The sequence below is a fragment of the Scyliorhinus torazame genome, chromosome 9 (genome assembly GCF_047496885.1).
Source record: "Scyliorhinus torazame isolate Kashiwa2021f chromosome 9, sScyTor2.1, whole genome shotgun sequence".
NCBI classification, from domain to species: domain Eukaryota; kingdom Metazoa; phylum Chordata; class Chondrichthyes; order Carcharhiniformes; family Scyliorhinidae; genus Scyliorhinus; species Scyliorhinus torazame.
Window position 1 is genome coordinate 135,746,318 of NC_092715.1, and position 14,375 is coordinate 135,760,692.

At 45.8% G+C, this 14,375-nt stretch overlaps 1 protein-coding gene across 3 annotated transcripts in view; it reads right to left on the bottom strand.

Annotated features, from left to right (window-relative positions):
- Positions 1 to 14,375, bottom strand: part of cep120 (centrosomal protein 120) — a 133,021-nt gene that overhangs the window by 20,291 nt on the left and 98,355 nt on the right. For all 3 annotated transcript variants that reach the window (XM_072516544.1, XM_072516545.1, XM_072516546.1), the window contains one exon: positions 2,041 to 2,139. In XM_072516544.1, coding sequence (XP_072372645.1) covers positions 2,041 to 2,139 — 99 coding nt within the window. The remainder of the gene's footprint in view (positions 1 to 2,040; positions 2,140 to 14,375) is intronic.

The window sequence follows — 14,375 nt, forward strand, 5'->3', positions numbered from 1 at the left end:
ATCCAAAAAATGTCAAACAACCATCCAGATAATGTATGCTAATGTACTGTCTGCAGTATTACCATGGTTAGTTGATTCTGTTTTATGAACAAGATGGTGACAATGTCAGGGGAGACACTTCAGAAACTTGCTCTGCAGAGCCATCTAGTGGCACTGTGCAGCAACAAATGAATTATCAAAACTCATGGGGAAATGCAGTCACACCTATTTATAACGGTAAATGTTGACAGAACAGTGCAATGAAATATTGATCTCAAAAACTATTTGGGGACCAGGTGTGTACCCACATTAGATTTTCAGATCAATAGATGCAAACTAAAATAAAGGTTTCCCATATTCCACCGTATGAACGTAAGGCCTTGAAAAAAACATTGTCATTCCACAGCATTTTGACACTTCCCCTCCTGAAGACACACAATCATCACCGATGCTTTAGAACTTTGTTCAAGTATATTGAACATGACTCTGAAAGTTGGTGCCCACTCAGCCAAAAGGGAAGTTAAATCACAGCTGAGGCAATGTGATCATCTTTTAATGCTCACATGCACTGACATCCCATAGGCCTCATTATGCAGCTATAAGCAGTGATAATTTATGATTTCTCATTCCCTAGTTCTCCTATCATGAAGCAAAATGTAACTTTTTGACTGTCGCCTTGGCTGAGGTGGATAACTCACTTAAAACTGTTACGGTGTAAATCCATTGACCCAATCAGAGTAGCACATCATTTACTGAAAAAGAAAAACTTCTCATAAGATGACAGAGTCATCCAGACTCGAAAAGGTAGCTCCGTTCTCTCTTCATAGATGCTGTCAGACCTGCTGAGATTGTTCAGCATTTTATGTTTTTGTTTTCATTGGCGGCAGTGGCATAGCGGTTAGCACTGCTGCCTCCCTGGTTCAATTGGACCCGGACCCAGGCTCAATACCACCCTTGGGTGTCTGTGTGTGTGGAGTTTGTACATTCTCCAATTGTCTGCGTGGGTTCCCTCCAAGTCCTCCGGTTTCCTCCCACAGTCCAAAGATGTACAGGTTAGGTGGACTGGCCATGATAAATTGCTCCTTAGTGTCCAAAAGGTTAGGAGGGGTTACAGGGATAAGGTGGGGCATATGCCCAGATTTCAGAGGGTCGGTGCAGACTCGATGGGCCGAATGGCCTCCTTCTGCACTGTAGGAATGTTACGATCTGTTGTGTAATGAAATAGTGAAATGATTTCCTTGTTCTTATCAAAATATTGTGGCTCCACAAATTAATTCTTGAATATTTCAGCAGATATAGGATCTAAACATATGCTCAAGAAACAAACTAAAATCTCACAAAAGATTTTTCACCAAAATATAAAGCTCTGTTGCCAACTCGGGAAGTAGCTTAAAATCCTTGATTTTTATAAAAATAATAAATGAACGTTACTTTTCTGAAATTTATTCATGTAAATCATTTTCAATCACTTCAGTCTTTTCAGAATATTCACTAGTATCATTAACATCAAGAATACTTCAGGTGAAGGCAAAGCCCTTAAGGCGACTTTCCTGAATGACTTCCTGTGGCAGTATTTCAAAATTAAAGCTTATATAATATGCCCGTCACAATTTAACAGTAATCATTTTACAATGTAATTGTTAGGTGCAGATCTATTTGGGAACAAAAAAATCAGATTATGGTTATTTTGTCATTGAAGAAAAGTGAGTGACCTGAACTATAAGTGTTTGTGGGCAGTGTGTAAGACAGCAGTTGCATGAAGGGTGTGGGCGGAGAAAGACCAAGCGCACAATAGGGCACGAGCAAAAAGGGGAGGGCATAAAAACACAGCAGGGAAATAGTGCATGCGAGAGATCGAGAAACAGAGTCACAGAAAAAGATTTGAAAAGTTAACACTGCATCAATAAGGATGATGTTACTACAAAAGCAATTAGAACAATTTTGGTGGCAACTACCCTGATTCAAATGAAACTTTTTTGCTTTGAAATATGGAACTTTGAAGTGGTCACTAATGCTACAGTTGACATCTGTCACCTTTGAAAGGACAAGGATGTACTTTACCTGTTTTAGTCGTGCTAATTCTTTCAGAGCTCGCCCCCACTGCTGCTTGTAATGCAACTTGGATTTTGTGGCCGATTCCAATTTCCTCTCAAATTCCACCTAATAAAAAAGGTCAAAAGGTTGAAACCATAAAGCTGATGTTGTGTTAGCACTAAAAAACTATTCAGTATTCAGGAAAGAGATCTTAATATTCCACATAAATATTTTGAGAGAATCAGAATTCTGGCTTAAATGGGGTGAATTTATTTTTTAAACCTACTTTTGCATAGCATCCACTTCAGAAGTAATAAACTTTATGTTAACTTCAGACAGCTGAAATAAACATTTTAGTTAGTGAAGCAACTATAATATAATCAGATGTATTTAAACTATTAATGTTCTATGAAGAGTACTTTATTTCACGAGCATATGAAGTCAGAAAAACTATTAGAAATCTGCTAAAATGGGGACTTCAACAGGAAGTGGAAGTGGATTGCAAAATTTTGAATTTATCATCAAGGCTGGTTCCTGGACATGTAAAGGTCACCACAATCCCAGAGGACCATAGGCTGCTCTCCCTTTTGAGAGCTGACTGGTACTGATTTAACCTGAGGGTCACTAAACCTCAAGGATGAGAATAACCTGGGCTGGTTCAGTAATTGAACCCGTGCTGTTGGCATCACTCCGCATCACAAACCAGCCGTCGAGCCAACTGAACTAACCAACTCCAACTCTGTTCCTGGACATACATCAAGTTAGGGGGGGGGGGAAAACAACTCAATGATGAATAAATGTTGCGATGGTCCAGGGACTAGCTTTTTCTTCATTCTCATCTTGGAGATATTATTGGGTTAAAAATGGATAGAAATAAGTGAAATCTTTGGAACAGTTATTATTGCTGTACTGCAACTGAAGCCAAAAAAAGGCTAAATAGATTTATTTTAATCAGTTTGCTCAGAAATTGAATAAAACAAACCCACAAATATATTGCTTGATGCATATCCAAATATTTACACATGCTACTTATGCTGCAAAGATAGCTATTAATTGGAAGTCATCAGAATCACAATCATCGGTACAAGAGGGAAGTAGTAAAAAACTAGTCCAGAGAACAATTCAATGTGCAGAGAGAAAACAATTCAGGCCTCTCTTTTGAGGCTCTTCCCCACCACCATAAATCACCATGGCTGATATTGGTAGGTTATTGCTGGAGTAAACTGAATAAAATTTAGGCACTGACGAAACAACAATTCACTTAGTTTTCTTAATCTCCATGTTGAAGAGTTACAATATCGCTTGGTAAAATATGCAACATAATTACACTGTCTCAGAAAGCAAATATAAAAATAAAATGTAATGGTTTGAAGCATAAAATACCCTTCTAAAACTAGGAAGAAGTTAGCACACATTTTCAATGAGTCTATACAGGGCATAACTAAAGGAGAGCATAAAGGGAAATACTTCGGATTTGCTCAGATTTCCCTCACTATTTCTACCCTGGAGCTCAGTCTTCAATTTTTATGATGTGGAGATGCTGGTGTTGGACTAGGGGCCGGCACAATAAGAAGTCTTACAACACCAGGTTAAAGTCCAACAGGTTTGTTTTGTATCACGAGCTTTCGGAGCATAGCTCCTTCATCAGGTGAAATGGTGGCAGATTCATAATCACAGCATATATAGGAGAGATGCACAGCAAGATAATTAGATTGGAATGTTAAGAATGGTTGGAATGGGACTTCCGGTGGTGATAATGGGACCTCCGGTGGCAGCTATGAAGGAGTAAGTCGCACATTTGGTGGCTCCCGCTCTGGTCGGACTTCTGGACCTTTCCCCCCGATTTTCTACTGGACTTGAATTGTAAAACTGATGACAGAGGCAATTGTGTACTGAATTCCCACATCTGTGCATAGAGAGAAGGACTAGAAGTGCTCGTAAAGGCAGAAACAGAAAGACAGAGAAGGCTTGGGCTGAAGCTGCAGAAGGAGACAGCATGGCGGAGGACCGGACCTCTGGTTTGTCAACCCAGCGGTCAACGGAGCAGCTGATGCAAGTTATTCAGGAAGGCTTTGCTAAGCAGAAACGGGACTGCTTCGACCCGATAAGAGTCAATTGAGCGGCTGGAGCTTAGATTGGACGCCCAAGATTGGGCGATCCAGAAAGTAGAGAAGGCGCTGGCTGAGCAGGAGGAACATCAAACTGCGGTGGAGTTGGAGGTGGGGCTGCTGAAAGACCAGCAGAAAAGGTTCCTGGAGAAGGTGGAGGACCCAGAGAATAGGTCCTGCCGGCAGAACTTGAGAATTGTTGGGCTCCCGGAGGGGTCCGAAGGAGCGGCCGCTGGGCATACATAGCAGGTACATTTGAGAAACTGTTGGGAAGGGGACATTCTCCCGACCCTTGGATGTGGACAGGGCTCACAGAGCGCTCGGGAGGAAGCCACGAATGGGAGAGCCCCCAACCCTGAGGGCAATGGTGGTGAGATTCCACAGGTACTTGGACAAGGAGCGCATTCTACAGTGGGCCATGCAGAAACGGAGCTGTAAGTGAGACAACAGTATCCTGCAGGTTTACCAAGACCTGAGTGTGGAGGTGGCCAGGAGAAGAGCAGGCTTCAACCAGATTAGGTCGATCCTTTTTAAGAAAAAGGTGAAGTTCGGACTGTTGTATCCAGCCCGTCTCTGGGTCACGCACGAGGAACAGCACTTTTATTTCGAGTCGCCTGAGGACGCGCTGGACTTCGCGAAAAAGTAAAGGACTGATGGTGGACTGAGAACTTTTAAACTTTGCTGCAACGTTCTTGTTTTGTTTTTTTTGTTTTTCTGATTTTTTTTTTTTTTTAAGTTTCTCGTTTTTTGGAAGCTGTTTGTAATGCCTTTTGCATTGATTTGGAACCAGCGGTAGAGCTGAGTGAGTTAAGGTTTTCATTTACACTGTTGGGGGATGGAGGGGCGCTTGTTTAGATCTTGGTGTTTTTCTGTTGGGCAATTGTGTGGGGATTGTTTGGCGTTGGGAGTATGTTTGTATGAGCGAGGGGGGGGGGGGGCGGACGACAATAGGTGGGAGACTATCCGGCGTCAGGGATGGGGGCCACCAAGCTAGCTGGGCAGGCTAGCTCACGGAAGCGCAGTGGGGGGGGGGGGTGCATATGTTCGGTTTATTAAAGGGGTTGGGTTACAGAGTGTTGATACTCGGGAGGGGGGGGGGGGGGGGGGGGTAAACGTTCTGCTGATGGAGGGAGGGACTTGGGCTAAGGGAGAGAGAGGAGGTTGGGGGCGGAGGCTGCCTGGGGGCAGGCCGGTGGAGGCGCGGAGCACGGGCTGGAGGCTGGCCCAAAAAAGGGGATGGCTAATCGGCGAGGGTGGGGGGGGCAATGAGCCCCCCAACTAGGCTGATCACCTGGAATGTTCGAGGGTTAAATGGGCCTGTCAAGAGGACACGTGTGTTCACACATCTTAGGGGACTGAAGGCGGACGTGGTAATGTTGCAGGAGACGCACCTTAAAGTAACTGACCAGATTAGAAAGGCTGGGTCAGTCAGGTCTTTCACTCGGGACTAGATTCAAAGACTAGAGCGGTCGCGATCCTGATCAATAAGCGGGTGGTGTTTGAGGCGGGTAGAATAGTTTTGGATGTGGGAGGTCGGTACATTATGGTCAGTGGGAAACTGGAAGGGGTGCAGGTGGTATTATTAAATGTGTATACGCCAAATTGGGATGATGTGGAGTTTATAAAGAGGATGCTGGGGAAGATACCGGACCTGGACTCGCACAGGTTGGTCACGGGAGGGGCCTTCAACGCAGTTATTGACCCTGGCTTGGACCGGTCAAGCTCGAAAACGGGCAGGGTGCCAGCAATGGCAAAGGAACTAAAAGGGTTCATGGAGCAAATGGGGGGGGGGGGTGGATCCATAGAGATTTGGGCAGCCGGGGGTGAAGGAGTTTTCCTTCTACTCACACGTGCATAAAGTGTACTCCCGGATTGAGAGGTGATTGGGGAAGCTGCCGTTTAGATTAGTAGGGGGAAGTTTTAGGTACCTAGGCATTCAAATGGCGTGGGAATTGGACCGGCTGCATAAGTTAAATCTGGCCCGGCTAGTAGACCAAATGAAGGACGATTTTCGGAGATGGGACGCGCTTCCGTTGTCACTGGCTGGGAGGGTGCAGACAGTGAAGATGACGGTCCTCCCGAGATTCCTGTTTGTATTTCAGTTTCTCCCCTTCTTTATTCCACGGCCCTTTTTTAAACGGGTCAACAAAGTGATCACTGGCTTTGTTTGGGCGGGCAAGACCCCGCGAGTAAGGAAGGTAACGCTTGAGCGGAGTCGGGAAGAGGGCGGGCTGGCACTGCCAAATTTTAGTAACGGCGAATATAGCCACGATCAAGAAGTGGGTGGTGGAGGAGGGTCAGCTTCATGCAAGGGCACCAGTCTGGGGGTGTTGGTAACTGCGCCTCTGCCATTCCCGCCGGCACGGTACTCCACCAGCCCCGTGGTGGTGGCGGCCCTGAGACTCTGGGGGCAATGGAGGAGACATGTGGGAGCATCGGTCTGGTCCCCAATCTGTAATAATCACCGGTTTGCCCCGGGAAGTATGGATTGGGGGGTTCCGGATATGGCGGAGAGCAGGGATTGAGAGGATGGGGGACATGTTTATAGAGGGTATGAGGGCGCTGGAGGAGAAGTTTGGGTTGGCGAAGGAAGACAAATTCAGGCATCTGCAGATGGGGGACATCCTACGTAAACAGGTGTCAACCTTCCCGTTCCGACCGCTCAGGGAGATTCAGGACAGGCTCGTTTCCAGAGGGTGGGTAGGAGGAGGGAGCGTCTCTGACATTTACAAGGAACTTATGGGGTCAGAGGAGATGCAGACCGAGGAGTTGAAGCGCAAGTGGGAGGAGGAGCTGGGAGGAGAGATAGAGGATGGTCTGTGGGCGGACACGTTGAGTAGAGTCAACGCGTCCGCAACATGTGCCAGGCTCAGCCTGATACAATTCAAGGTCGTTCATCGGGCTTATATGACAGTGGCCCAGATGAGCAAATTCTTTGGGGTGGAAGACAGGTGTGCAAAATGTGCGGGAGGACCAACGAACCATGTCCACATGTTCTGGACATGTCCGAAGCAGAGGGGATTTTGGCAGGGGTTTGCAGATGTCATGTCCACAGTGTTAAAAACAAGGGTGGCACCGAGTCCAGAGGTGGCGATTTTCAGGGTGTCTGAAGACACGGGAATCCAGGAGGAGAAAGACATTCTAGCCTTTGCTTCCCTAGTAGCCCGAAGACGGATACTATTAGCTTGGAGAGACTCAAAGCCCCCGAAGTCAGAGACCTGGCTATCAGACATGGCTAGCTTTCTCTGTTTGGAGAAAATCTAATTTGTCTTGAGAGGGTCATTGTTAGGGTTCGCCCGGAGGTGGCAACCGTTCGTTGACTTCTTCGCGGAAAATTAATTATCAGCAGAAGGGGGCAGGGTTAGTTTAACTTAAAGTAGGTGGTTAATAAAGGTGGGACCTGTAAGGAAGAGAGACGGCTTTTGCACTATGTTTATAGTTTCATGTACATTGTTTATTTTGTTGTTGTTGTTACAATACCAAAAATACCTCAATAAAAGGTTTATTTTTTTAAAAAAAAGAATGGTTGGAATGGGAGTCTTTACAGGTAAACAAATTTTACAGGAACAGACAGTGTGAGTGACAATCACAGGTAATTGAGGTGCGAATTGTCTCAAGTCAGGACAGCTAATATGATTCTGCGAACCTAGACAGTATGGTGGGGGTTACATGTAATGTTACATGAACCCGAGATCCTGGTTGAGGCTGTCCTCATGAGTGCGGAACTTGGCTACCAGTTTCTGCTCAGCTATTCTGCGTCGTCGTTTACCCGAAGCCCCGCAATCGTCAGGCAGAAGTGTTCCCTTCCAGTCCAGTCAAGGACATTCAGCCTTCGATCTTCAGTTGGCAAGTGGACTCTGATTGGTAGAGGCTATGGCATATAGAATGCACCAGTTGATAGTGACTGACAGTTAACTGCCAAGCATTGTTTGAAATTTACATCAGGCAGCTTGATTGGTCAAGGCATTGCCCTGTGGAATTAACCAGCTTTGTTTAGCTAAAATAAACGTACGTTCTTTCTGTATGCAAAGAACAGGGTTCTATGTGTTATCTATCTGGCTTCCAGTACATGCACATGCACCACACTGTGAGCCTGACTGGCAATCTTAATTTGGCTGTCAGCTTCTTTTTTTTTAAGCACACTGAGGATTATTTGGCAAACATTGTCCAATCGTGGAATTACATCTAATGTTAGACATTGTGTTTTGCAAGCATGGGCTGGTTGTGTATGGTCTGTACTTTGCCCATTGCGAACAGTGGAAGGGACATACTGTTTGATACAATCTCCCAATTGTTGGAATGTATCATAGAATTTACAGCGAGTCTGCACCAGGCCTTGGAAAGAGCACCCTACTTAAGCCTACAACTCCATCCTATCCCCATAACCCACCCTAACCTTTTGGACACTAAGGGCAATTTAGCATGGCCAATCCACCTACCCTGTACTTCTTTGGACAGTGGGAGGAAACCGGAGTACCCAGAGGAAACCCATGCAGACACAGGGAGAAAGTGCAAACTCCACAGACAGTAACCCGAGGCCAGAATTGAATCTCGTACCCTGGAGCTGTGAGGCAGTAGTGCTAATCACTGTGCCACCGTGCCTACATGCCAAGCATCCCACTGGTTCCGAAATTCATATAATACATTACTCATGTGTGTCATAGGCAGAATGCCTTTTTGGCTAAATTGCAACATCCTGTTAGGGGCAAATACTTTTTCTGTAGCTTCAGCTGTTGTTCACACTATTGAAATACCCTGCCCTACCAAGGAAATTAGAGCTAGACTGAGCACTTTTCAGAGCCAAATGTGATAGCCTTGGGCCCGATCATGAGTTTGCAAAATACACAGTGCAAAATGATCAGAGTAGCCATTATCCTAAATGATGGCTTTGGTGCACCCTATTTCAGCATCAAGTTGAAATGGTGAGGAAATTGTTCAGGCCCTATTTAATCTTCAGTTTCATATGCTTTCTGGTCAGAACATAACCTGTGTTCAGAGTTATACTTGGCCTTTCAGACTACTTTGCATGACTCTGAACATGGTGGAAAATATGCAGCCTTCTCACTATCAGAAAGACTGATCGCAATGAGAAATAAAACAACGAACAGCATTGGGCATAAACTGAGTTTATCCAACCTCTCCTCATAGCGAATGCCCTTCATACCAGCGACATCCTGGTAAACCCCTTCTGTACCCTCCCCAAACTTCCACATCCTTCTGTGAGTGCGGCAACCAGAATTGAACACTATATTCCAAATGTGGCCTACGCTTGACTTGCCAATGTTTATACTCAAATGCCCCGGCTAATGAAGGCAAGCAAGCCATAAGCCTTCTTGACTTCTTCTCCACCTGTGTTGCCACTTTCAGTGACCTGTGGATCTGTACACCCAGATCCCTCTGCCTGTCAATACACTTAAGGGTTCTGCCATTTATTGTACATTTCCCACCTGTATTACACCTTCCAAAATGCATTATCTCACGCTTGTCCAGTTTAAACTCCATCTGCCAGCTATCATCCGAGTCTCCAACCGATCTATAGCCTGCTGTACCCTCCGACAGTCCTCATTGCTGTATGCAATTCCACCAACCTTTGTGTCATTTGCAAACTTACTGATCAGACCAGTTACATTTTCCTCCAAATCATTTATATATACAACAAACATTTGTAGAGAAGAGAACAAATAGGACAGATACAGGACATTTCCATGCTGTAAGTCCTTAAAATGGTAGGAGTGGATGTAGTGGAATGGAAACTATCCTGGTATCTAAACACTTCACATTTTTGTTTTAAGGGATATGATCTGTGTCTTTATGAAGGTGGATTTTTTTTAATTTTTTTTTTAAAGTGCATCTTTGAATTGCCTCAAATTTCACGCCTTTTTACAATTAACAATCAGCTGCTTCATTCCATTATGGATAAGCAGGATGTCTTCTCATATTCCACAGGCATGTCATACAAGTGGCAGATGCAAAATATGTTTAATAAAACAAATGGTGTGGCTCACTGAGACACTGTCACAATTTATCTAATCTGAAATATATATTTAAATTTAAACAAAAACCTAACACACCACACTGAGTCACTGTTAAATTGCAGCTACTTGGGAAAAAATACCTACATCAGTTTTTTTACATTATCAGCTTTGAAAACCTGATACTTGTGAATAACCTACACCTGAAAGATATTGCAATGATTTCAAGGACAAAAAAGGTTTCATGACTTGGGTCGATTTCGGCGGCGTGAGAACAGCTGGTGAGTGGTGAGTCAGTTTCAGCGGGAGCATTGCGGAAGGAGGTTGCTGGGAGGTAAGTCAACCTTTAAAAGCACTTGTCTTTGCAGGGGCAGGCCAGTCGATTTCGGCGGCGTGAGAACAGCTGGTGAGTGGTGAGTCAGTTTCAGCGGGAGCATTGCGGAAGGAGGTTGCTGGGAGGTAAGTCAACCTTTAAAAGCACTTGTCTTTGCAGGGGCAGGCCAGTCGATTTCGGCGGCGTGAGAACAGCTGGTGAGTGGTGAGTCAGTTTCAGCGGGAGCATTGCGGAAGGAGGTTGCTGGGAGGTAAGTCAACCTTTAAAAGCACTTGTCTTTGCAGGGGCAGGCCAGTCGATTTCGGCGGCGTGAGAACAGCTGGTGAGTGGTGAGTCAGTTTCAGCGGGAGCATTGCGGAAGGAGGTTTCTGGGAGGTAAGTCAACCTTTAAAAGCACTTGTCTTTGCAGGGGCAGGCCAGTCGATTTCGGCGGCGTGAGAACAGCTGGCTGGTTAGTCAATTTCAGCAGGAGCTGAGAATTTTATTTTTTTTTTTATTTTAAATTAGTTTTTTAGGTGGGAACAGGAAGTCGACCCGCGAACGCCTGGGAAGACCCTCCCCAATAAATTCTGGTGGAGAGGAAACCCGAGACACTACACGTGTAGTGTCTCCCACCCGCCCTCCTCCTCTAACCTAATAATAAAACCCATTGGTCTGAGGTAAGTACCATATTTTATTATATTATTATTATTTTTTAGCCAGATCTTGGTAGAAAGTTAGAGGAATGGCAGGGAAGGGAGTGCAATGTTCCTCCTGCAGGATGTTTGAGGTGAGGGATGCAGTTAGTGTCCCTGCTGATTTTACCTGCAGGAAGTGCTGCCATCTCCAGCTCCTCCAAGACCGAGTTAGGGAACTGGAGCTGGAGTTGGAAGAACTTTGGATCATTCGGGAGGCAGAAGGGGTCATAGATAGCAGCTTCAGGGAATTAGTTACACCAAAGATTGGAGATAGGTGGGTAACTGTAAGAGGGACTGGGAAAAAACAGTCAGTGCAGGGATCCCCTGCGGTCGTACCCCTGAGAAACAAGTATACCGCTTTGGATACTTGTGGGGGGGGGGGACTTACCAGGGGTAAGCCATGGGGTACGGGCCTCTGGCACGGAGTCTGTCCCTGTTGCTCAGAAGGGAAGGGGGGAGAGGAGCAGAGCATTAGTAATTGGGGACTCTATAGTCAGGGGCACAGATAGGAGATTTTGTGGGAGCGTGAGAGACTCACGTTTGGTATGTTGCCTCCCAGGTGCAAGGGTACGTGATGTCTCGGATCGTGTTTTCCGGGTCCTTAGGGGGAGGGGGAGCAGCCCCAAGTCGTGGTCCACATTGGCACCAACGACATAGGTAGGAAAGGGGACAAGGATGTCAGGCAGGCTTTCAGGGAGCTAGGATGGAAGCTCAGAACTAGAACAAACAGAGTTGTTATCTCTGGGTTGTTGCCCGTGCCACGTGATAGTGAGATGAGGAATAAGGAGAGAGAGCATTTAAACACGTGGCTACAGGGATGGTGCAGGCGGGAGGGATTCAGATTTTTGGATAACTGGGGCTCTTTCTGGGGAAGGTGGGACCTCTACAGACAGGATGGTCTACATCTGAACCTGAGGGGCACAAATATCCTGGGGGGGAGATTTGTTAGTGCTCTTTGGGGGGGTTTAAACTAATGCAGCAGGGGCATGGGAACCTGGATTGTAGTTTTAGGGTAAGGGAGAATGAGAGTATAGAGGTCAGGAGCACAGATTTGACATCGCAGGAGGGGGCCAGTGTTCAGGTAGGTGGTTTGAAGTGTGTCTACTTCAATGCCAGGAGTATACGAAACAAGGTAGGGGAACTGGCAGCGTGGGTTGGTACCTGGGACTTCGATGTTGTGGCCATTTCGGAGACATGGATAGAGCAGGGACAGGAATGGATGTTGCAGGTTCCGGGGTTTAGGTGTTTTAGTAAGCTCAGAGAAGGAGGCAAAAGAGGGGGAGGTGTGGCGCTGCTAGTCAAGAGCAGTATTACGGTGGCGGAGAGGATACTAGATGGGGACTCTTCTGCCGAGGTAGTATGGGCTGAAGTTAGAAACAGGAAAGGAGAGGTCACCCTGTTGGGAGTTTTTTATAGGCCTCCTAATAGTTCTAGGGATGTAGAGGAAAGGATGGCGAAGATGATTCTGGATATGAGCGAAAGTAACAGGGTAGTTATTATGGGAGATTTTAACTTTCCAAATATTGACTGGAAAAGATATAGTTCGAGTACAATAGATGGGTCGTTTTTTGTACAGTGTGTGCAGGAGGGTTTCCTGAAACAATATGTTGACAGGCCAACAAGAGGCGAGGCCACGTTGGATTTGGTTTTGGGTAATGAACCAGGCCAGGTGTTGGATTTGGAGGTAGGAGAGCACTTTGGGGACAGTGACCACAATTCGGTGACGTTTACGTTAATGATGGAAAGGGATAAGTATACACCGCAGGGCAAGAGTTATAGCTGGGGGAAGGGAAATTATGATGCCATTAGACGTGACTTGGGGGGGATAAGGTGGAGAAGTAGGCTGCAAGTGTTGGGCACACTGGATAAGTGGGGCTTGTTCAAGGATCAGCTACTGCGTGTTCTTGATAAGTATGTACCGGTCAGACAGGGAGGAAGGCGTCGAGCGAGGGAACCGTGGTTTACCAAGGAAGTGGAATCTCTTGTTAAGAGGAAGAAGGAGGCCTATGTGAAGATGAAGTGTGAAGTTTCGGTTGGGGCGATGGATAGTTACAAGGTAGCGAGGAAGGATCTAAAGAGAGAGCTAAGACGAGCAAGGAGGGGACATGAGAAGTATTTGGCAGGAAGGATCAAGGAAAACCCAAAAGCTTTCTATAGGTATGTCAGGAATAAGCGAATGACTAGGGAAAGAGTAGGACCAGTCAAGGACAGGGATGGGAAAGTGTGTGTGGAGTCTGAAGAGATAGGCGAGATACTAAATGAATATTTTTCGTCAGTATTCACTCAGGAAAAAGATAATGTTGTGGAGGAGAATGCTGAGCCCCAGGCTAATAGAATAGATGGCATTGAGGTACGTAGGGAAGAGGTGTTGGCAATTCTGGACAGGCTGAAAATAGATAAGTCCCCGGGACCTGATGGGATTTATCCTAGGATTCTATGGGAGGCCAGGGAAGAGATTGCTGGACCTTTGGCTTTGATTTTTATGTCATCATTGGCTACAGGAATAGTGCCAGAGGACTGGAGGACAGCAAATGTGGTCCCTTTGTTCAAAAAGGGGAGCAGAGACAACCCCGGCAACTATAGGCCGGTGAGCCTCACGTCTGTAGTGGGTAAAGTCTTGGAGGGGATTATAAGAGACAAGATTTATAATCATCTAGATAGGAATAATATGATCAGGGATAGTCAGCATGGCTTTGTGAAGGGTAGGTCATGCCTCACAAACCTTATTGAGTTCTTTGAGAAGGTGACTGAACAGGTAGACGAGGGTAGAGCAGTTGATGTGGTGTATATGGATTTCAGCAAAGCGTTTGATAAGGTTCCCCACGGTAGGCTATTGCAAAAAATACGGAGGCTGGGGATTGAGGGTGATTTAGAGATGTGGATCAGAAATTGGCTAGCTGAAAGAAGACAGAGGGTGGTGGTTGATGGGAAATGTTCAGAATGGAGTACAGTCACAAGTGGAGTACCACAAGGATCTGTTCTGGGGCCGTTGCTGTTTGTCATTTTTATCAATGACCTAGAGGAAGGCGCAGAAGGGTGGGTGAGTAAATTTGCAGACGATACTAAAGTCGGTGGTGTTGTCGATAGTGTGGAAGGATGTAGCAGATTACAGAGGGATATAGATAAGCTGCAGAGCTGGGCCGAGAGGTGGCAAATGGAGTTTAATGTAGAGAAGTGTGAGGTGATTCACTTTGGAAGGAATAACAGGAATGCGGAATATTTGGCTAATGGTAAAGTTCTTGAAAGTGTGGATGAGCAGAGGGATCTAGGT